Source organism: Stegodyphus dumicola, chromosome 8, assembly GCF_044657685.1.
Source record: "Stegodyphus dumicola isolate Sdum_Otavi_A_Nest chromosome 8, ASM4465768v1".
Taxonomy (NCBI): Eukaryota; Metazoa; Arthropoda; class Arachnida; order Araneae; family Eresidae; genus Stegodyphus; species Stegodyphus dumicola.
In genome coordinates this window covers 188,822,912-188,846,418 of record NC_140775.1, presented here as the reverse complement: position 1 = coordinate 188,846,418, position 23,507 = coordinate 188,822,912, and the positions used below count along the sequence as shown (strand labels likewise).

Sequence of the window (23,507 nt, the reverse complement as noted above, 5' to 3'; positions counted from 1 at the left end):
AAATTTATCCATGAACTATTCGCATACTGAATTCGATTACATTTAGAATTTTATTAATTTTTCTCGTAATATCTATTTTATAACCATCTAGTTAAACGAGTAATATAGTATGCATTTAAAAAATGCCCTCTATTAACAGTCAACGGCAAAAAATGAATTATTATCCAGTCGTTCAAATCCAAGTGGTGACGAATTATAATTCACAACATTTTTAGCTCGGTCGTCGTTACACAGACATTGTTCCCCAGACGCAATAATGATTAGTGAAGTTAACTGTCGTATTGCTATCTCAAAGTTTAAATCAAGGAGATGGTGTGGGTGTTTCTAAGCGTATAGTGTCTGTGCGGCAAGGGGACACTCAAAATACCTGACGAATAGAGATCCTCTCGAGAGTTCGGGTTAGAAGAATAAGAGTGGGAGAACATAGAATCGCACCCGGGGTGTTCTCCCACAGATTTAAATCCAGGGTGGACGATTAGCAATTAGCAAGACCCAGCGATATCTAACATGTTCAGGATATATAGGTGTCGGCCTTGCTTCAAATTATACTTGTAGAGATCACCGATTAAGAAAAATCAACTGTCCTCTCGCCGGATATCAACCACTGATCTTTCTAACTGGAAGTCAGACGTGTTAACATTTGCACTACTACAGTACGCATAGATAAATGCAATATAGCTCTTTATTGTAATTAAATTATCATTTTTCTTTGATAAACATTACTAGTTGAAAGCATAGTATGTAAATACACTCATGTCCATAAATTAAGGATAATTAGGAGTCACGCGGAAATCGAACTCTAAAATAAATATATCACCTGTAAAATCACTACACACATCTTCAAGAATCATATGCAAATTTCAGGAAGTAATCAGATGACACCGATGGTACGTCACAATGACGAGAGTCCAAGAGAGTGATATATAAGGAATACAGGCAAAGAAGTAAAATTGTTCGCAGGCACTTTATAAACATTTCAGTGCAATAACCGAATACTTATGACACAAAGGACGCATTTGGATGATTTTTTACGTGGTAGAATTATCGGCCGTGTGAAATGTGGGCGTACCCAACTGGAAGTATCAGACGAACTTGGAATTGCCCAGAGTGTCATCTCCAGGCTTTGGCAACGATTCCAAGATGATGGTAATGTGAGTAGACGGTACAGCACAGGTCGCCCCAGAGTTACAACGCCGAATGAGGACCGCTATTTGGCAGTTACTGCCGAAAGAAACAGGCGGAGCACAGCCTCAGACCTGTCTCATCAGCTCTCTTCAACCACTGGTACGACAATTTCAAGGCAGACCGTGTACAGACGCTTAGGGCAGATGGGTCTATATGCTCGTAGACCTGTCAGATGCATTCCAGTTACTGTTATTCACTGTCGCCTGCGGTTAGCCTGGAGTTCAGAGCATGCATTGTAGACACCGCAACAGTGGGCTTGTGTGATGTTTTCCGACGAATCCAGGTTTAGCTTGCAGTCTGATTCTCGCCGGACTTTCATATGGAGAGCTCCAGGTACCCGTTACCGCCAAGAAAACATCATTCAACGACACCGTTATGGTGGTGCAGGAGTGCTCGTCTGGGGTGGAATTATTCTGGGTTCCAGAACTGACCTGCATGTTCAAATTGGAACCATGACAAGCCAACTCTATCGGGACGTCATTCTGGAACAACATGTACGTTTTTTTCGGGGTGCCATGGGCGCACAATTTGTGTTTATGGATGACAACGCCCGTCCTAACCGTGCAAACATCGTAAGCGAATGCCTTCAATCGGATGATATCACCCGTATGGACTGGCCTGCATTCTCACCGGACTTGAATCCAGTAGAGCACGTGTGGGACATGCTTGGCCGACGACTTGCAGCCCGTCAACCTCCTCCTACATGTCTACCGGAACTTCGGAGAGCATTGCTTTTTGAGTGGTGTAATATTCCCCGAGATCAGATCGATAATTTGATACTCAGCATGCCTAGGCGTTGTGCGGACTGTATTGCATCGTCTCGGAGACATACAATGTATTACACCAATCATACCAACCATGTAATATTGGTTTTTTGTAAATAGTTTTTTTTTTTTTTTTTTTTTTGTAATTTGCTCCAGGGAGAAAAAATCGCTAATTTTTTTAATAATATCAAACATATGGCATCTTTTTTGTTCTTTACCTTTTTTTTTTAATAAATAAGTTTTACAAATAAGTCAAATTTGTTTTGGTTCTAACTCTTCGTTTGCCTGATTTTGCATTATCCTTAATTTATGGACATGAGTGTAGTTATTAATACTATAATTTGTGTATCACTGCAAATGCTCAGTGTAAGTCCAATGGTACAAGAGATATAAACAAATGTTTTGCGATAATGACAAATATTAAGATTTTTTTGACCGAAAGACGCAGATTACTTTTAATACTTAAACCACTTCAAAATTTATTTCAACTTTTCTAAAAAAAAAAAAAAAAAAAAAAGTATTATTTCTCCAAGTTCCGAATAATTTTATTTATTTCCTACCAACTTTCCAAAAATTTTTCAAATAAATGATCGATAATTTTTAATAACAGCAAAATGAGTTTTGCAAGACGAAAACCAATTAGAAACAACTACGTATTGCTCAAGCTGAAGTTAAGCAAACAAAATAAGTGGTAGAAAAAAGAGATATGTAAATAAAAGGAACCATAATTAAATTTTACATATATCGAATAACTTAACTGAAACAACAAGGTAAAGAACTTGAAGCATGGCGGAAAGATTAATTTAAATTAAAAATGCAGAGAGATTGGAAAATGTCGTAACAAACTGAGCGCTGGGTAAACAAAGGCAAAGCTATCTTACATTATTATTATATTGCATATTAAATTTTAATGACTTTGTGTTTGTAAAATATATAGAAATATTGCTCTAACATAAAATGACTCGGTAAGATACACCACTCAAGTAATAATCTAAATAAAATGATTTGAATTATAGGCTAAATAAATAAACAGTATGTTTTATCGATATTGAGAAAAGATACGATATTTAATAAGTGTTTATGTGAAATGTAAATTATTGATAACATCACTGCCTGAAAGCAATAAATTTTTCTGTTAAATTATTCACAACATAAATTTGGTTTAAATCATACATGTCTTGGGTTTACACTCGTTTAAATATGAAGAAACACTTTACTTTTCAAAACGAAAACATGCAACGATGAAATACAAATGGTAATTAAGCTATCAAATTATGAAAAAAACGTAAAGTGTAATTAAATGGAATTAAATGAAACCCATAATTAACGCAACTTATCTCGGCAATAAGCACTGCATGGTTACTGAACTAAAATAAAGATTCTAAAATCATAAGGATTTTTAGCGGAGAAGAAAACTTGCAAAAGATTGCCCAAAGATTGGAAATATAGACCTACAGATTGCCAGCGGAAGTGCTTCTAACTACACCACCACCAACGCACGGAGTAAGCAAGGAGAAGATTTCTTACATTCTCCCCACCACCACTTACACTGCAATTGCGGAAAAAAAGGACCAAATTGCCAAATCCTGGAAGTGACGAATCACCTCCCATCATATTTTAATTCGAGCACCAATATAGAGACCTTGTAGAGTCATTAGGTTAATTGGAAGCAGAAAAGATGAAAAATATGCAACCGCCTTCGCCGGGAATCGAACCACGGAACTTTGGAATACCGGCCCAGCGTTCTGATCCACTACACCACGAAGGCATGCTAAGGGAAGTGGGAGAAATACCTTATATACTCCCCTTTTTAAAGGGCGACTAAATTTAGGGGACCTAGTTGCCAAATCCTGGGTGCGGAGAATCATCATCCACAACCCTTTTAGTTCGGGCGCCACTTGTAGAGTCATTAGGTTAATTGGAAGCAGAAAAGATGAAAAATATGCAACCGCCTTCGCCGGGAATCGAACCACGGACTTCTGGAATACCGGCCCAGCGTGCAGAACCACAACACCATGAAGGCACGCTAGGAAAGCGGGAAAAATACCTTATAACTTACATGTTTGATTGAAAGATTTAAAACAATTTTATTCAAAAGTCCGCCATGAAGTCATCCCTTCATGGCGAAGACTTTCTTCGTTTTGTAGAGACATTAGGATTTTTCGGAAGCCGGAAAGATGGAAAATTAGCAAACGCCTTCGCCGGGAATCGAACCACGGACCTCTGGAAAAACCGGCCCAGCGTGCTGAGCCACTACACCACGAAGGCACGCTAGGGAAGTGGGAGAAATGCCTTATAACCTTCGTAACTTTTTTTGATCAGAAAAGATGAGCGGATCAACTATGCCATCGGGTGGACTCGAATTCTGGACTTCCCAATTGCATGATGCCACGAAGGAACGTGGTAAAGAATAAAAAAGCGCTTTACAAGGTACGCATTTAACACTGCTATTTTAAAAAGAAGTGTAAAGTTTACTAATTTTGTTTTGGCATCATAAAGTGTAACGAAACTTTCAATAGGCTGGCAGCGAATAATCGTGAAGTTTGAAATAGCAACTGAACTTGAGAAGGGTGTGAAACATCCTTTATTTAAAACTAAGTACAGAACAGAAGACACACTTGGTGCTTAAAATTCAGCCAACCATCTGTGGCGAGATAAATTAAAGTAACAACAAGTTAAATGCAAAATTTTATTTAAATGAGCTTATAGTCAAAGTCCACACAGATCAATTAACGCGAAGTTGGCTCAAAACTTAAACGGCATGGATAATCAACTATCGGCAATTATAATGCAATGCATCGGCCTTTGAGGGACTATAAATATTATTAGAGACTATACTAGCGAGACCTTTCAGACTACAAAACTTAACCAGATCTAGCAACATAGTAACGTGTCCTCGAGAGGCAGAATACCCTCTGTTTTACAATCTAAAAACCTCACTTTAAATACACGCGAACTAATTTACATTCTGGCGAGAGAATGGAAGAGCGAAGAGACAGTAAAGATTTAAAACATAAAATAACTGCTTAACCAGTTAACTGTGGCGCTCTCGCTTAAGAGTGCGCACCGTTTTGTGTAGCCAGAATCAAGCCATGACGACATGAGTATATTCGTCAATTACCAGAGTCAGTTGCACTGGTAAGTGACTGGATGAAAAGGATGGGTTTATTTTAGAATATTGAAAATTTTATTTATAATATTCACTTATTTTGTTAACATAAGCATATATTACATACATATTAAACTAAAAACGCAGTAAATCAAATTAAATATTATACATATAAAAGTAAGAATTTAAATACCTGCTGTGGAGTAATATTCAGCGAAACAGGGTACTATACACAAAGGGAATTTGCAAATCGAATACCAGTCACGCGATTCCTTCCTGATCTTACGTTACAATGCGAACACCTTTGCGTAGGTTGTTTTTTTTTTTTTTTTTTTTTTTTTTTTTTTTTGTTGTTGTTCCGAGTATATAATCCGGAACACGATTCGCCTAATTGGTTTACACTGAAGTGACAAAAGTCATGGGATACCTCCTAATATTTTGTCGGTCCTCCTTTTGCCCGGCGAAGTGCAGCAACTCGACGTGGCATGGACTCAACAAGTCGTTGGAAGTCCCCTGCAGGAATATTGAGCCATGCTGCCTCTACAGACGTCCATAATTGTGAAAGTGTTGACGGTGCAGGCTTCTGGGCACGAACTGACCTCTCGATGATGTCCCATAAATGTTCGATGGGATTTATGTCGGGCGATCTAGGTGGCCAGATCATTCGCTGGAATTGTCCAGAATGTTCTTCTAACCAATCGCGAACAATTGTGGCCCGGTGACATGGCGCATTCTCATTCATAAAAATCCCATCGTTGTTTGAGTACGTAAAGTCCTGAAGTCCATGAATGGCTGTAAGTGATCTCCAAGTAGCTGAAGGTATCCATTTCCAGTCAATGATCTGTTCAGTTTCACCAGAGGACCGAGTCCATGCCATGTGAAAACAGCCCAAACCATTATGGAACCACCACCAGCTTGAACAGTGCCTTGTTGACAACTTGGGTCCATGGCTTCGTGGGGTCTGGGCCACACTCGAACCCTACCATCAGCTCTTACCAACTGAAATCGTGACTCATCTGACCAAGCCACGGTTTTCCATTCGTTTAGGGACCAACCGATATGCTCACGAGCCCACGAGAGTCGCTGCAGGCGATGTCGTGCTGTCAGGAAAGGAACTCGAGTCTGTCTTCTGCTGGCCTAACCCAAGGAAGACAAATTTCGCCGCACTGTCCTATCGGACACGTCCCTCGTACGTGTCACATTGATTTCTGCGGTTATTTGACGCAATGTTGCTTGTCTGTGAACATTGACAACTCTACGCAGACGTCGCTGGTCTCGGTCGTTAAGTGCAGGTGGTCGGCCACTGCGCTGTCCATGGTGCGATGTTATGCCTGAAATTAGATACTCTCGGCATACTCTTGAAACTGTGGATCTCGGAATGTTGAATTCCCTAACGATATCCGAAATGGAATGACCCATGCGTCTAGCTCCAACTACCATTCCGCTTTCAAAGTCTGTTAATTCTCGTCGTGAGGCCATAATCACGTCAAAGCCTCTTCACATGAATAACCTGAACACAAATGAAAGCCCTGCCGAAGCACTTCACATTTATACATTTTCTACGCGATACTACTGCCATCTGTATATTTGCATACTGCTATCCCATGACTTTTGTCACTTCAGTGTATATTAGGCCTAAATGGCCGAGTTTGTGTCGATTTATTTCTTTCAATTGGATACGTCGCAAAAGTGTCTTCAATGAATTTGAGCAAAAGGTTGATACGCGATAACGTTCCATTATTTTTTTATATAATACGAATGCATTCAGACACATAATGTCTAAGAAATGGAGAAATATCTTTTTGTAGTGCTTTTTGAGTCGTTTTTCTTGTTGTGGAGTAAGCTATGATAATTCCATCTCTCCTATCCACTCCACCCATTTTTGTATTATAATCAATCACTAGCTCCGGTTTCTTTGTTATTATTTTTCTTTTCTCTGGTTCTATTACGTTGTCGTTATGTTCAGTACTTACTATATAAACCTCCCTCTTATCTTTCCATTTCATTAACATAATATACGCACGACGAGTATACTCGTCAATACACAAAATAGGGTCGCTTCTCCATAACGAGTATACTCGTCAATCACAGTTAACTGGTTAATTAATACAAAGAAACCTTACAGATGTTTAGGTTAAGTTAGTTTATTTGAATATGACATAGGCCACTTCGGCTATATGCTGAAGAAAATGAATGCCTTTTTGATGTACGTTTGCTGAGATTCACGTTAATTATGGAGAAGACTATGAAAACTAACTATGCAACTAAACTGTTTGACTGAGTTCGAAGCCAAGCCAGGTCAAACTACCAGCATTCAGCGGTCTTAAGCATTCAACCGCTAGTGAGACCTTTCAGAGAAGTATAATAAATTGACGGTATACAGAAGCAAATACAAGTGAATACTGTAAGATAAACCAGCATCTTAGATTCAAAACTCAAGTCTCACCTCTTCAGTTTAACGTTTTGGATATATTCTCTATAACAAATAAAGCATTATCATTACCATCTCGCAAGTTACTTGATAGGACAGGACGAGACGCAAAGAGTCAGGCGCAATCTCGTAATTATTCCTTTCTTTATCTTTTTCAGTTACGTTATTCCTTACATTCACTGTTTTTTAAAAGAAGATTTAGAACAGAACTTTTTTGCCGCGCCTGAAAATATCGCCAGTGAGAACTTTATATTTACTGTGCTAAAATAAAGTAATAAATATATTCCCATTTAATTTAATTTAATAATTTCTTCTTTATAACTCTTAAGAACAGAAATCAAATGCTATTTCTTTTTATTTACAATAAAATATTGCGCCCTGTCAAATTAAAAACTCTTGTTGATCATGTGCAATAATATTTAGTAAACGCTTTCTATAATATCTCTAACAGAAGCCTATAATGTTCATAACTACTTTGCTGAACGTAGAGGAACGTATTGAAAGTCCAGAAAATGGTTAAAATACCCTTTTATTCAATTAAAGAAATAATACCAGATGGTCCCTTCTCGGGCTTACAGGAAAGCCTCCAATTGGCCTTTAAATCAAGGTGAGAAAATAAGAATTTTATCTAATACAAAATTAAATTCAGTCGAACCTAGACCAAATTACCTAATGTAATTAGCCCTGAATTAAATTATCCAGCGATTATCAAGAGCCACGTACAATACGAACGAACGTAGTTGGCTTAATAACGAAGTAGCCTGATAGAAAACACACGCCACTAAGGTCTCCTGAGCTCTCCTACTGAAAAAAGCAGAACTCTTCTTGAATACTCCTTCTACCTCCTTTACTTGCAACACGATGCTAAAACCTCATTCCGATAGGGAGTTGTAAGTGGGAAACATGAATTTAAAGGAAAGGGTTTTAATATTAAAAAAAATCATAATAAGAAAGAAAATCTGAAAGGTTTCAGATTTTAAATTACATCCAAAAAGGCGTTTTTTTCAACATTTTGTGTGTTACTTTTATTTATTAATTTGTAGAGATATTAGGTATTTTTTGGAGGCCAGAGCGATGAAAATTTAGTAACCGCCTTCGCCGGGATTCGAAACCACGGACCTCTGAAATACCGGATCAGTGTGCTGACCACTACAATACGAAGTTGCCCTAGGAAGGCGGAAGAAATACCTTATATACTCCCCCGTTTAAAGGGCGACTGGGGTTATTAGAGGACCCAATCGCCAAATCCTGGGTGAGGAGAATCATCATCCAACACCCTTTTAGTTCGGGCGTAACTGTTGAGACATTAGGTAATTTTTGAAGGCAGAAGAGTTGAAAAATTAGCAACGCCTTCGCCGGTAATCGAACCACGGACCTCTGGAATACCAGCCCAGCGTGCAGAACCACTACACCACGAAGGCACGCTAGGAAGGCGGGAGAAATACCTTACAAAATATCATGTTCTTCGCACCTAAATCATAAAATTCAGTCGAAGAGCAATACCGCAAAATTTTAAATTGAGCTTATACTCGTATTTTGAATTTCCGATACACAGTCTGAAGCGCTGGAGATTAAAAATGTTTTTTTCCATACAACGCTGCCATTGCTCGCTTTGAAATCCTCGAGGTTTTAAATCAAAAATGAGTTAAAATTTTACAAAATAGGAATCGATAATAAAACAAATTTCAAATTTGTGCTTCCAGATGATCATATTCGCAGTAGGGTTATGTCACTCAAAATTAGGTGGCTCTAGATACCGCTGTTGTATCACAGTGCGAGAAACATGCATATATTTATGCAGATAATACAGGGCGATAATATTCGGTAGCAACAGTTTGAAAAGTGAAACGGACATTCAGAGTGATTCGGCGCAAAATTGCCAAACGAACAGGGACAAAGCCCCTTTGGATTAAAAATAAGTGTTATGAAAATAAAATAAAACTTGCAAGGCTTTTCAAATGATTTATTACGAAGCTACATATCACAGGACTTTTAAAACGAGTTTGGCTAACCTTCGATTTCAATTTATTCCGTTTACAAACAAACGATGTTCACACATTTTTAACACTATTTCGATGTAAAAAGCAAATGTTTCGGAATATGAAACTTTCGAGTAACAGATTATTATTTGAAATGAGAAAAATCGTCTGCTTCTTTTAAATTTATTTATCTTTCAAAATATGGAATGTGAAAAAAGTTGTGGATTGAAGCAGAAGTTTTTGTGCTTTCCCAAGACAAATATTCATATTCTATAACTCAAAAAAATATCTGAAATGCATGGTATTAAAATTTCTGAGCGAAAAATAAGCCACATTATTAATCGGAAGCAGAAAAGTCATTTTTATACATGGCAAGAAGAGTCCAACTGAATACCGCAAAAAGATAATTACTGTTTCTAAATTTAAACCGTTGGCAACAACAGAAAATCCGCCTTCGCAAAAATCAATTGACAAATCTTTCAATACATCTGCAGCAACAATAAAGAAAATAATAAACAACTTTTTTAACTTAAAAGAGCTAAAGCATAATGTTGACCAGCTTTTGCCGAGGCATGCGACTCAAAACTGAACCATTTGTAGAACCCTGTAAGAAAACTATTTAGCAAGATATAAATGGAAATATGTGATCCTTGACGAAGTATGGAGCTTACCTAAATGACCGCAACATTAATAAAAAAATTACTAATCCTTAAATTCGTCCCGCTTAGAGGATTAGAATAATGAAAAAGGCATTTAGGTTACTGTTCTTTCGCCTTTACCCACAAACTTTTCTGTATTCTAAGTAAAAGGCTATGCCAAGCAGGTGCGGCACTCAATTCTTGGAAAACCAGGACATAACAATATAAGTACTTTAGAAGATCCTACTGCATCAAGCACTGAAGCTAAGAACTATTAATCCATTAAAACAAAGAGCTTGAATCAACTTTTTAATTCCATTCAAGTTACTTGATTGAGCTGTCAGACAGCGCTGTCCATGGCTTATAACATGCAGATATAGCACCATGGATATAGCACCATAAAGGATGGTTATGAAAACCATACAGGATGGTTCTAAACCATGACATTTACGTTAAGTAATTTTGCGTATAAAATTAACATCCGTTGAGACTTGGGGAAAAAAAAAAAAAAAAAAAAAAAAAAAACCAAGACAAATTTAGTTGTTGAACGTAATAATAATTTTAATTAATATTTACGTGTTAATTTTATAAATTTTGGTACTATTCGGTTTCGAGGGCCGTAAAAAATTGCAGCGAAAATGTACGCGCAAAAGCGCCAAATCTAGTACCCATTTAACAGCGCGCCAAATCTAGCGTATGCGCTGATTTAAGTTTATATAGTTCTATATTTCTTAAGACGCCATTGAAATACTAGCTTAATTTTTAAATCCTTTTTTGATTTTAAATTCTTTTTTGATATCCTATGGATTTAACAATTTGGGAATTGCCCATGACGAAAAGTCGGCAATAGAATTTTGGGTAAAGTGCAGAATCACCCACTGCTTGACGCGTTTTTAATAATTGCACATACTCGGTATCCATGTGCACATCGACCTGCACAAAAATGGCACTGCGGACACCCTTTACTTTATCTACGTACACATCGACCTATTTTCACTTAAAAAGTTAAAGAAAATTGACAAAAATCCAATTGTTTTTACCCTTGTAAAAAGCGGCAAATAAATAAGTGAGCGATTCTGCACTTTACCGAGAATATTTTCAAAGAAAAGGGATCATTCATTATAGAAAATTACGTTTGAACAACCAACGAGATGAAATTATGCTTTAGCGATAAATCTGTAGCGAAATAACGATGCAGGCATCCATTCAGTTATGCTTAGCAATTTTTATATAAATTATAATAATGATCTGAAATAGTTATTTACTCTTATGCTTCAATTCAGTCATGTTTAGCATTTTTCATATAAATTATAATAATAAAAAAGTATTATATTAAATTAACCTCTCATCTAAATTAAAACATCAAACTTAAATAGTTATTTACTATTATACTTCCTCTCTTGCCGCAATTATTAGGGTTGCAGCAATTATTTTTGGCAGCATTGGCATCAACAATAGTTTGGTGATTTTTTACGGCCCTCGAAACCGAATAGTACCTAAATTTTAAATTAATTATTAAATTATCAACCAATTTATTATTAATATATATTATTTAATATTTTTAAAAAAATGTAAACTTACTATTAAGATCTTTTGGGAAATGCTCATTCTAATATTTCTGCGTGATTCGTCAGTTAGTTTCTACACTGTTATGTGATTCAGTTAGTTTCTGCACTGTTATGTGATATGATTCATTTCTTTTTCTTTATCAGATCGGATATAGCAAAATACCGAATATAGGGAATCGAAATTTCAGTCCCTTGAAGTTCGTTACAGCGGAAATCTACTGTAAATAAAATTAACTAAATTTATGTAATTAACCAATATTATTCAATATAGGAGTTTCCTGGATATTTATTCTTTAGATATTCCAGGATAAATATTACAGGCTATTTCCTGGATACTGTATGATTTACTGGTGAGTGAAAATCTGACGTGCTGGTTGAAAGGTACAATTCAACGAGCGTTCTAGTTACTCGAAACATGATCTATTTATTGCTGGAAATTCGTAATTTTAATTGGAGATAAAATTTCCACGGTTTTGCTGTTCAAGTGCTTCTTGAGACAGGTTCTTAAATCTGGAAGAAAAGAATGCATTTACCTGCAAATCATCCTCCCGTTGCGCATGCGCTTCGTGAAGGGCTTCTATTTCTGCCGTCGTAAGGGGGTGGAGACTGCAGACCGTCTTCCTGTCCCGAGAGTTGCGTCTGCTCAGCGAGCTCGATGGGATCGAGGTTGTCGAGTACGAGCGACCCTTGGAACACGAAGGCATCGACACCAGTTGAGATCGACTGTGGAAGAAAAGAAAAGAGAAAGAGCATTAAGTAGGATTATTAAAACTTTTAAAGTTGCTGTTAGTAACAAGCGCACTGAAAGAAAGACAAGATGAAAAAGGAAATATTTTTACTTTTCGGTTAATCTTTGGATTATGGTAACTTGGCGATTTTTTGGCGAAAATGTGGCGACCAACCCTACTACAGCAACCCGTTAGCTTTTGTTTGGACGCCATTTTGTTTTCCCGAAGTAAAGGATTTTTTTTTTTTTTTTTTTTTTTAAACTCAACATTTTTTTTTCCAACAATCTGCTAACCGAATTACGCTTATGCTAGAACTTTTATGGAACAAAAGTGCTTAATCATGATGAAGATTAGGTGCGAAATTGGGAGAATGTGCACTATCACCCACTACTTGCCGCGTTTTTAAGAATTGCACATACACGGTATCATCCATGTACACGTCGACCTATTTTCACTTAAAAAAACATCCCAGAATTGCACAAAAATGGCATTGCGCACACTCTTGACTTTATCCATGTACACTGCAAAAGTCCTAGCTAGTAACCTAGCCTTACCAAAATGTTGCCAAACTACCTGTTACCATATTCCAAAGATAAGCCTACTTTTCAAATGGAAACGAATGGAATGAAACACAAAAAATGAGCAATGCCCTCCTCAGGACTCGAATCTGGACCCCTAGAATACGCGGCGAGTGTGCTACCCGTTACGCCACGAAGTCATGCAGAAAAGAGGGAGAAAATACGTTATAGTATGAACCGTTCCGAATTTTTAATATCCATTTTTATACAATTCTGTGCTTGAAAAATGATAATATGCATTGCTTTCATTAAAAAATGAAATAAATACTTTTTTGAAAATTTAAGTTATAGTGTAATTAAGTTATAGTTAAATTTAAGTTATGATTAGTAAAAAGTTTCGTGAATCATATCACACATAAAAGAGCAACAATCCCACTCCCCTCCCCCCCGAAAAAAAAAAATTCGAACTAAAATTTGTGAATTCTCGGAAGGATTCCATGTAGGCAAAGTATTCACAAAAATAAATAAAGAAAGAATAAAATAAAAGTCTTAGAATATTCATAGAATTGCAGGCAAAGTAAATAATGTATTATAGAATATGAATAATTTTTTCACACCTACTTGATGCTAATAAGCTACCCCCATCTTCTTGTCTTTCGACTTTTTTTCTTAATTCCTTCTACAACGAGTTGCGTACCAAATTTTATTGTGATAAAACTTTTATTGAATTTTTTTTAGGTATTCATTTTCTATATATTCTCGGTTCTATAACCAATCAGTGAAACGGAAAACATAATTATTATGAAAGAAAAATTTGTGCATAAGTCCGATTTGGAAATCTCAATTTTCAAGCACAAATATACTATTCTAACGACTTTGTTTGCATTCCATATTCATAAATCTAATTTCTAGAGTGTAATATAGTAATTATCGAATAATTTTATTGTGGATTTTTATGTGACTAGAAATTTAAATGAAATGAAAAATGTCTTAACCCACCGGGCGGCTCGCATTCAAATCTATTTACGTCTCGAAAACTGCAGTAAAAATTAACCATGTTTACAATTTTTTTTTCATTTAGTGTGAACCAAAATTGTCCTGAAAACGGCCTTTGTTAGATTTTCTTCCCCCCTTCTTGTAGGGCGATCAACAAGTGGTTTCACTTAAGTGATGGTTTCCTACTGTCCTTTGATTACCGCCTAGAGGCGAGTAAGCAGATGGGCTGCTTTTGCCCTTACGGAGGAAGGAACACGTTTTGTGTCCATGCTTTGGTTAGACGAAAAAAGATATTTTTTTCTGGAAATCCAAAACAGAAAAGGAAGTTTTGTATTGCCTTGTTACTAATTTTGTGCATATTTCTAATCTTAATTGCTTATCAGAGCCGTGCCAAGATAATTTTTCACCTGAGGCAGAAAGGTCAATGCGCGTCCATATAGATATAAAAATAGCTACACTTGTATTAACCAAAAGTAATTGTATTAAATCAAAATGTCATAACTCTTATAGCATAATTATACCATAATTCTTAAAGTATTTTTTAATCGTAGTTTTATAAATTCAGAGAAATAATGTAGCCAATTATTTATAATTTTCAAATGAAAACGTTAAAAAATTCGTTTTTGATAAATAAGAAGTAACACTGAAATGCATATTGCATTAATTTCCAGGTTTTCTTGCAATTTTTTTGGTTTGTTTTATTGATTTAAGTTTGACGAAGCCTATTTCCTCTAATAATTAAGGTAATTTTCGAATTCGTATAGCCAATTTGGCGCCTCTTCTAGTGATTCACATGAACCCGGCTTTGTTGCTTTTTAAGTATAAATGTTATTGATTTTTATTGCGGTTCGGTATTTTAATGTACGTTTATAAAATGTTAATTTGTTTTTATATGCATATTTCAGTAATATAATCTTACGACTAGTGAGACAGTGTAGTTTAACTAATTTTCTGCTTTTGATTCATGTTATCGAGCTTTAACGCTAAGAAAAAATTTATAAGAGGCTTAAAATACCTAATTCCTATTGAAAGCTACATGTAATTGATAATTAAATTACTATTAAAATAACAAACACATGCTCAGTGTCAGTCATTTCGACATAATGTTTGTAATTCATTTTACCACAAATTTATTTCGTTTATCTTGTTTCATATTTATAAAAGATGAGTTTACCTTTATCGCATTTATTGGTTGATAGAAGTTATGAAATATTGAATATTTTGAAACAAATTTCAGTTATAATAACCTTATTAAAAATTTTCTACATATAGACAAGAGTCACAGATACCTCTCAGTTTCCGAACTAAATTACATGGTACTGAAATTCGGTGCATTTTCATATGATTATTTTTGACAGAAAGAGTTACCTTACGTTAATCACAAAAGAGCATTGTTTTAATTCTTAATTAAATATAGCACTTATATTAAATTGCTAAAATTCATTGTTAGGAAAATCTCGCTCTAAAAAATTAGACACTTTTACCTTTCAAAGTGGAATTTTTGTGGTTTTCTCTGTGCATAATGTGGGCGCGAGTAAGTTTTTCTTAGAATGTCCTCCACGGAGGCATTCCTCCCTTTAGGCAGATAGCTCTCGCGTGCTTTGAAGGAAAAATAAAGCAAACCAAAACAAAAGCTTCAAAATTGGTGTTTAACTTTTTTTGGGGTTCAAATACGCAAATTACTTCTTGATCTCAATTCACATTATCAAATGTCATTATTTAAATAAATAAAAGCAAGCTGAGGATTTCCATTTAAATTGTTTGTTTTAAAATAAAAAATAAGAACAGTAAGTTTTGAATAAATCTTGTCAACATCAAGCAGGGACAGGAACATGCCAATGTAAAATTTAATATTAGGCCAAAAAGAAACGCTTTGACGTAGATTTTGGATAAAACTTAATCAAATTCGCAGGTAGTCAGAGACAGGCCTTTCTTCAGTAGAGAGAAAAAAATGTTTCTGAAGTATTTGTGTATTTATTACATAAATGTTTTAATGCTTCCATAGCACTGCTAATCGATAAAATTTATTTGATGAAAAGTAGGAAGTTTGCTTTTAAAATTCCGATTTTTCAACTTTTTCAGTGACATATGTGGCATCGAAAAACACGTCTGGCCAGGAGGCAGATTAATGGCTGAAAAATTCTTAGAATTTAAAGAGGCATCGAACAAGAAAATTTAGGGATGGCGAAATTCTAAGAATTTGGCACTTGACAACGGCAAAAGTTTTAGAATGTAGAGAGCTACAGAATTTCGGCAGGGCAAAATATTTTAAATTTATAGAACATCGGTCAGTAGAATTAAGATCCCACAGCGATTGCACTGAGAAACAAATCGACCTGCTCCTCGATTATGCGGATGGACGCAGATTAACTTCTGAAAGCTCAGCGAAGCAAGAGCTATACATAATGCAGCTATTTACGATTTCTGCTATAATAAACTGAAATTTAATATAATAATTTAACACTATATATCAGTTTACGAAAACATGATGATACTTTTGAGAAATTTTCTTTAATTCCCCAGTACACTAAAAAAAAAAAAAAAAGTACAATAGATTATATAATGATATTACTAACAAAATGATGTCGATGACGCATTTAATTTTTATCTTTTTATTTATCTAAATAAACATGTCATTGAGTTTTCCATAACTTATAGTTTTGCAAATTAAAAATGTTCAATAATATAATATGTGATTATTGTATTATTGGTATGGTGCTATTCAAGGCAAAGCACACGAGGGTTATCTGCCTAAATGGAGAGATGCTTTCGTGGAGGACTTTCTAAGGGAAACTGGCTCGTATACACGTTACACATGGGGAAAACCACGAAAACGACCATGCAGCCAGTTCGTTCGCGGGATTCGAACCTCGGACCGAACTACCAGTGTTCAGCGTCTTTACCGCTCGGCCGCTGGTGGGTAATATATGATTATGAAAGCTGTGTAAAAGAAGAAAAATTCTTGCACATTCGTCAGGCAGCATACGATGGGCACCTGCTTGAGGAAAAGGATGCGTTTGTAGATGACTTTTTCAGAGAAACTGGTTTGATATATTCAACCTAAAATTCACCAAAATACCAAGCAACGAACGCATTCGCCGGAATTCAAACTTAGGCAAAACTACCAGTGTTCAGTTGCAAAAGAGAGTTAACAACATAAACAGGCAACATGTCTGAAATTAGTGTTTATTGCATCCATCAGTGATATGATTTTCTGATATAATTTAATGGAATATCACTGTAAAAAAATGGGAATCTTTTTTTTTTTTTTTTTCCTTTTGTACGGAGATTTTTTTTCGCTTTGTTTTCAACATTTGGTTGAGATGCAAATTAAATAAATATTTACAAATGCAGAATATTGGATAGTTATTGATGATTTCGAGATTCAGTTTCTGAAATCCATTTCATGTGTCATTTTCTTAAAAAGGTGATACTGAAACCAACTTTCGAGGAGTAAAATGATTACTAGAAAAGAGTTTCCGATTTCTTTCATTCTTTTATTCCCATTATAAATTTGTCCCGTAGTTCTTAGAACATTCTTCTATCCGTAAGTGATGATTTGCTTTCCGAGAAAATTCTCTGAAAGGAATAAATTACTTAGTCTTCAAACCATGGGAAAATCTTGCCATCGCCGGTACTTAATTCCCTTCATTTACTGAGATAACCTGCTTTGTTATAAGTATGGTACTTGTTTTCTGATTTTTACTGAATTTGCATGCTCAAAGCTATCTAAATAAAGAAACGCTATTGTAAATATCAGGGTATGAGTACATATATGAAAGGGTTATATATTTTTCAGAATTCCCCTATGAGCTGTTTATTCTTAGGGCAGAAAGAGGAAAAAGCTTGCATACATCGCCATTCCCGGAAACTAGACAGTACCGAAAACATTACTAGACAGTCCGGTTTACCAGACAATAGAGTTTATCTGATTCCTAGTTGTAAAAGCTGACAGTTATAAATTGTTATGTTCATGGCGACCTTCAGAAGGCATGAAATTACTTCAAAAGTTCCGCTGCTATAAATTTTCAGACTGCAATTTTGTTCCTTTAAAGTTTCGAAAATACCTATTTTTTAAGTATTTTTCGGTACTTATATTAATATTGATACAAATAATATAGAAAGCACCAAACGTAGCTATGATGTATTTCAATTTGTCCTTAGTATTTTCTCACATATAGTATTAACACTTTGTCTACACGTTTCTAATGTTTCACCATAGTAAGCCTTCTCTTTCCGAATGTATTCAGTTCCTTTTCGCTTTCGTTTTCTGCTTCTTCTTTTTTTTTAAATTTTATTTATTTATTTATTTAATGTTACCATATCCTGAGTTTTACTCTAGCTATTAACTAGAGTATCTACTAGGTAGCATTCATTATAGTACATTCATTATATTCATATAGCTACTAGCTAGCATTCATTATAGTACAAAAACTAATATAGCTTGTCAATATCAACACATTTTTATCTTCAATAAAATCCACTAATTCGATTGATGCTGTAAAAATTACAATTTAATACTTTAGCCAATTATTCTGATTATAGTGATTTAAATTCGATTTTAGGCAACATATGCATTCTTTCAGAAAACGCGATATATTGAGCACCGCTGTTACAAGTAAATACTCTACATTCAACCGTTTCATAATATGTAAATGTAGCATATGTTCTTTTCGAGAGCTTGCACTGAGAGTCTCCTTCAAGTAAACTTTAATGGAACTTTATTTCATGAAAATTTAGAAGTATTATAAAAGCCTCAGAATTAAACAAAAATTCGTTGGTTTGTACCATATAAAATATAAAACAAACAAACAAACAAAAAATCTGAAAGCTTCCAGATATTATATTACGCCCAAAGGGGCGTTTATTTAACGTTTTGTGTACTACCTTAATTTATTAAATATCAGATTCTTCGCAGTTAAAACATAAAATTCAACTCAACAGCAATATCACAAAATGTTGAAATGAGCATATCTTTAAAATTACCGATACACAGTCTCGCGCGCTGTACATAAAAAATGTTCTGTTTCACGTATATCGCTCGCTTTAAAATCATTGAGTTTCTTAATCAAAACTCATAAATGCTTACATACACAAAGTATGGTGTGGTATGGTGGTGTATTTAATTATGGCAAAGCACACTAGGGCTATCTGCCTAAGGGGAGGGATGCCTTCGTGGAGGACTTTCTAAGGGAAACTGGCTCGTATACACGTTACACATGAGGAAAACCACGAAAACACCCATGCAGCCAGCCCGTTCGCGGGATTCGAACCTCCTTTGCAAAATATGAAAAAGCTAACAAAAGAAATTCCAAATTCGGGCTTCCGGATGCCCACATTCGGGTGGAGGCGTACGTTATTCAAAATTGGATGGCTCTAGATACCGTTGTTTCATCACAGTGCGAGAAACATACATACATTTATGCAGATTCTTCATAATTTAATTTTTTTAAGTATAATGAAAGGTTTTAATATATGGTGGCAACAATTTAAAAAGCGATTCGACGTTTATAGTGAATCAGCGCAAAATGCCAAAACGAAATTAATAGTCCTTCTGGGCAAATTGTCCCTTTGGGCTAATAATTCGAAATTCGCAGTGCCTACGTTAGGGTGGAGAACGTGTATTAAAACATTCCGCACCTCTAAGTGCTGCGGTCTTTCCACATAGCGATAATATTTGGTGGCAACAATTGAAAAGTGATTCCGACACTACGATCAAAAATATGAGTCTTATAACTAATACACTTGATGCTAAGAAAAGGGAACTAATGATAAATACGACACAGGAATATATCAAGATTTTAATTTAACGTTTAGCTTGCTTCTCCCTTTGTTCCCTAACCAACAGTCAGAACGACGTTATGAAACGTTATATCGTATCATATCATATCTACACAAAATACTCGTAATGTAGCAGCTAATATATTCCGACTAGATGATATATATTTGAAAATTATCCGCAAGACTCAGCTTCTCTATTCACACATACGTTGGGATGTAAAGATTATGAAAATCTACATTATATTGGAAGAGAGATAAAGTGGAAGTCTCAGACACGTAATTACGTGTATCGCAGCTATATCTTGAAAAGGGAAACAGCATGTCGACCATTTATCTTGAAAAGGGAAACAGCATGTCGACCATTTATCTTGAAAAGGGAAACAGCATGTCGACCATTTACAAATGCTTCAGTTTACTCTGTTCAATATAAGTTATGAAAGAATTTCATGCATGACTGAGGGACGACTTCTAACAGCATATTAAAGAGGATGTTTTTAATTAGTACGAAACTTGAGCTTCCGATAAGGGACGTACCATTTTAACACACAATTTTGCAATTCAGCTGCCAGATCAATTGTAAAAAATAAGATATATATTTTAAAAAGATAAAACGGGCACAGAAACTTCGAAATAAAGTGCAAAAAAGAATACAATTCGAATAATCTGCCGTTAAAAGTTACATTTTTACTTCCCTGTACGACGTAAAAAGGAAGTATTGTAATCGCGAAAAGTTTCAGACAGCATAATTAAACGAAAGTATCCGTTTTGATCGCTACCGAATGCAATTTAACGATGTTTTTGCGTGACATCTGTATGTAAAAGACAGAATAAAACACTCTTTTCCTCCAAAAAAATTATAAAATTGCTTTAAAATGAATTCGGAAGAGAATTTTTCGTAGCGTCTGTACGTACGTATGTACGTACGTATCTCGCATAACTCAAAAACGAGTAGCCTCAGAACGTTGAATTTTTGTATATAGAATTGCTATAACATGTAGATGTGCACCTCGTATTTTAGTTGCAACCGGCCGCACCAAACGTATATAAATATATGTATATATATATCCACTCTGTTACCCGGCTCAGTGATCTCATTTCTTTACTCTTATATGTTTCTAAATTGTACATTTTTTGTTTAAAAATGATTGAATTATGTTGTTTTTATCTTCCGGTTAAGGTTTTTATGCCTTTAGTAAATCTGTAGGAAATATTTTTAGAATTATTAACAATTTTAAAGTTGTTTAAGTGCCGCTAAGCCTAATAATGTTTTTGATGGCGCGCCATTCCTTGTTTACAATTGAAACGGCACAATAGTGGATTTGTTGCCAATCTAGAGAAACTCAGCTTCGCAACAACAAAGATAACGCCTTCATTTATTATTGCGAATTAAATAAAGCTTAATCCTTTCTGGAAATTCTTCGAGGAAATAAATGTTTAAGATTTTCTTTTTTAATTTTTAATACAGATATTTTGAGTTTTTATGTATTTTTGCCTTGTCGCGAAGTGAGAAGTGAATCGATTGAATGAGAAATACTGAATCGTCTGTGAAAAACTGTTTCTGTTTTGTTTTGTTTGCTTAATATCTTTTATACATCGTTCTAGCTTTATTTTAATATTTGAATAGAACATGTGGCAGCGATTAGATAATTCTATTCTTTAAATGATATAAATTTTGTGCATTCTGAGTTATAATATGAACAAAATATAACCGTTAAGTGAACCTAGCGCCAGAGTGTCGCTATGGTAAACAAATATACTGAATTTTAAAGAGTAAATTTATTCTGTTGTGGTTTATGCGCTATCGAAAAAATACATTTAATTCAATCCAATAAATTTAAATGAAATGCAAGAAAAAATGCGTATAATTTAATATTCCGTACAAGGAAGTCATGTGGTGTACACATCAGATTTTCTTAAGAGAATACATGTAGAGACATTAGGTATTTTTGAAGCAGGAGAGATGAAAAATAAGCAATGCCCTCACTGGCACTCGAAACACTGACCTCTCGAATACGCGTCGAGCGTGCTGACAACTATACTATGAAGGCACGCTAAGAAGGCGGAAGAAATACTTTACATACTTAAAAAACTCAAAAATATAAAAATAGGTTGAAAATTTATTAAAAATTATGATATCTTTCAGATTTTGTAGTATGCCCAAAGGAGGGTTTTCTTATTTACACATACATACACGTTTCAGGAGCATTTCTGGTAATATGGCGAGGGGGTAACATTTTAACCCGTTGGGCTAAAAATATTTAAAAACTGCATACCTTTATAGTTTCCAATAGACAGTCTCGCGCAGTGCAGGTAAAAATATATTATTCCTCACAGTGTGTTGCCACTGCTTGTTTTGAAATCGTTGAGTTTCGTAATCAAAATTTGTTAAAGTTAAAAAAATACGAAATAAATAGTAAAATAAATTCGAAATTCAATATTTCAGGGGCCCATATTCTGATGGAGGACTGCGATATCCAAAATTTGATGGCTCTAGGTTTCGTTGCTTTTCTACATTGCGAGAAACAAACATACATTCATGCATGCGGACTGTTCAATAATTAATTTCTTTAAGTATATTTGGTGGCAACAATTTGAGTGATTCGACGCAAAATGTCGTTTCGAGATTCTGGGCTAATCCTCTTTGGACTGATTAATATTACAAGATTAAAAAGAAGCTACAGTTTAAGTGTACAGACGTACAGGAAAAACTCTATAAAAATTCAAAGTCCAGAAGTTCTCGACTGATCTATTATTTTAGGAGTTATATCCCCAGACATTAAGAAATATAGAGCACAAAATATTAATTCAATATCATCTGTTCAAAATGCCAAAGCCAAATTAAAGAAAAACTGCTTATGGTATTGTTTCATCGTAAATAAATGTCGCATACAGGCTTGTGTATTTAGATAATAAAGAAAAGACTAAATTATTCAAGAAGTAGTTGCACATTACACTGGGCGTGGCTAAATGTAATCATTTTTGTCCGCGGCTATTTTAGTAACATTAACCGACTGCTAACATTAAATGATGAGTAGAAATATCCTTTGAAACAGTAATTTAACTAATTTAATATGAAAATACCAAGCAACACAAAAGTAACTATTTTTAAAGCATTTTAATTGTAAAATTGCAGAAGCTTGCTTATGAACTATTTATAATGTCTTTAATTCAGAAGTTCATTTATGAACTGTTCATAACTGTTCATACCTTTTTGCCGATGTCGTAACCCTAATCTTAATATTCGGAAGACATCCCTCATTGAACGAGAACATGCCAATGTAAAATTTTAAATTTAAGTAAAAAAGCAACCTCAATTTGTCATATACGTTTTTACTGAACTTTTGTTTTTCCTGAAGAAAAAAAATCTAATGTGTACACCACATGACGGAATATTACGGAATATTAAATTATACGCATTTTTTCTTACATTTCATTTAAACTTATTAGATTGAATTAAACCTACTTCGCCGACAGCGCATAAACCACAATAGAATAAATGCATTTTTTAAAATTCACTTCGTTTACCATAGCGACACTCTGGCGCTAAGTTCACTTAACAGTATTATATTTCGTTTATATTATAACTCAGAATGCACAAAATGTATATCATTTAAAGAATTATCTAATCGTTGCAACATGTTCTATTCAAATACTATAATAAAGCTAGAACTATGTATAAAAGAAATTAAGCAAACAAAACAAAAAAGAAACAGTTTTTCACAGACGATTGAGTATTTCTCATTCAATTAATACAGTTTTCACTTCGCGACAAGGCAAAAATACATAAAAACTCAAAATATATGTATTAAA

The 23,507-nt window shown here is 34.8% G+C and overlaps 1 protein-coding gene across 4 annotated transcripts in view; it reads right to left on the bottom strand.

Annotated features, from left to right (window-relative positions):
- The window catches only part of LOC118187013 (cGMP-inhibited 3',5'-cyclic phosphodiesterase 3A-like), an 881,882-nt gene that overhangs the window by 496,208 nt on the left and 362,167 nt on the right, over window positions 1-23,507 (bottom strand). For all 4 annotated transcript variants that reach the window (XM_085822827.1, XM_085822828.1, XM_085822831.1 and 1 more), the window contains exon 4: window positions 12,208-12,397. In XM_085822827.1, the coding sequence (XP_085678953.1) occupies window positions 12,208-12,397 (190 nt within the window). The remainder of the gene's footprint in view (window positions 1-12,207; window positions 12,398-23,507) is intronic.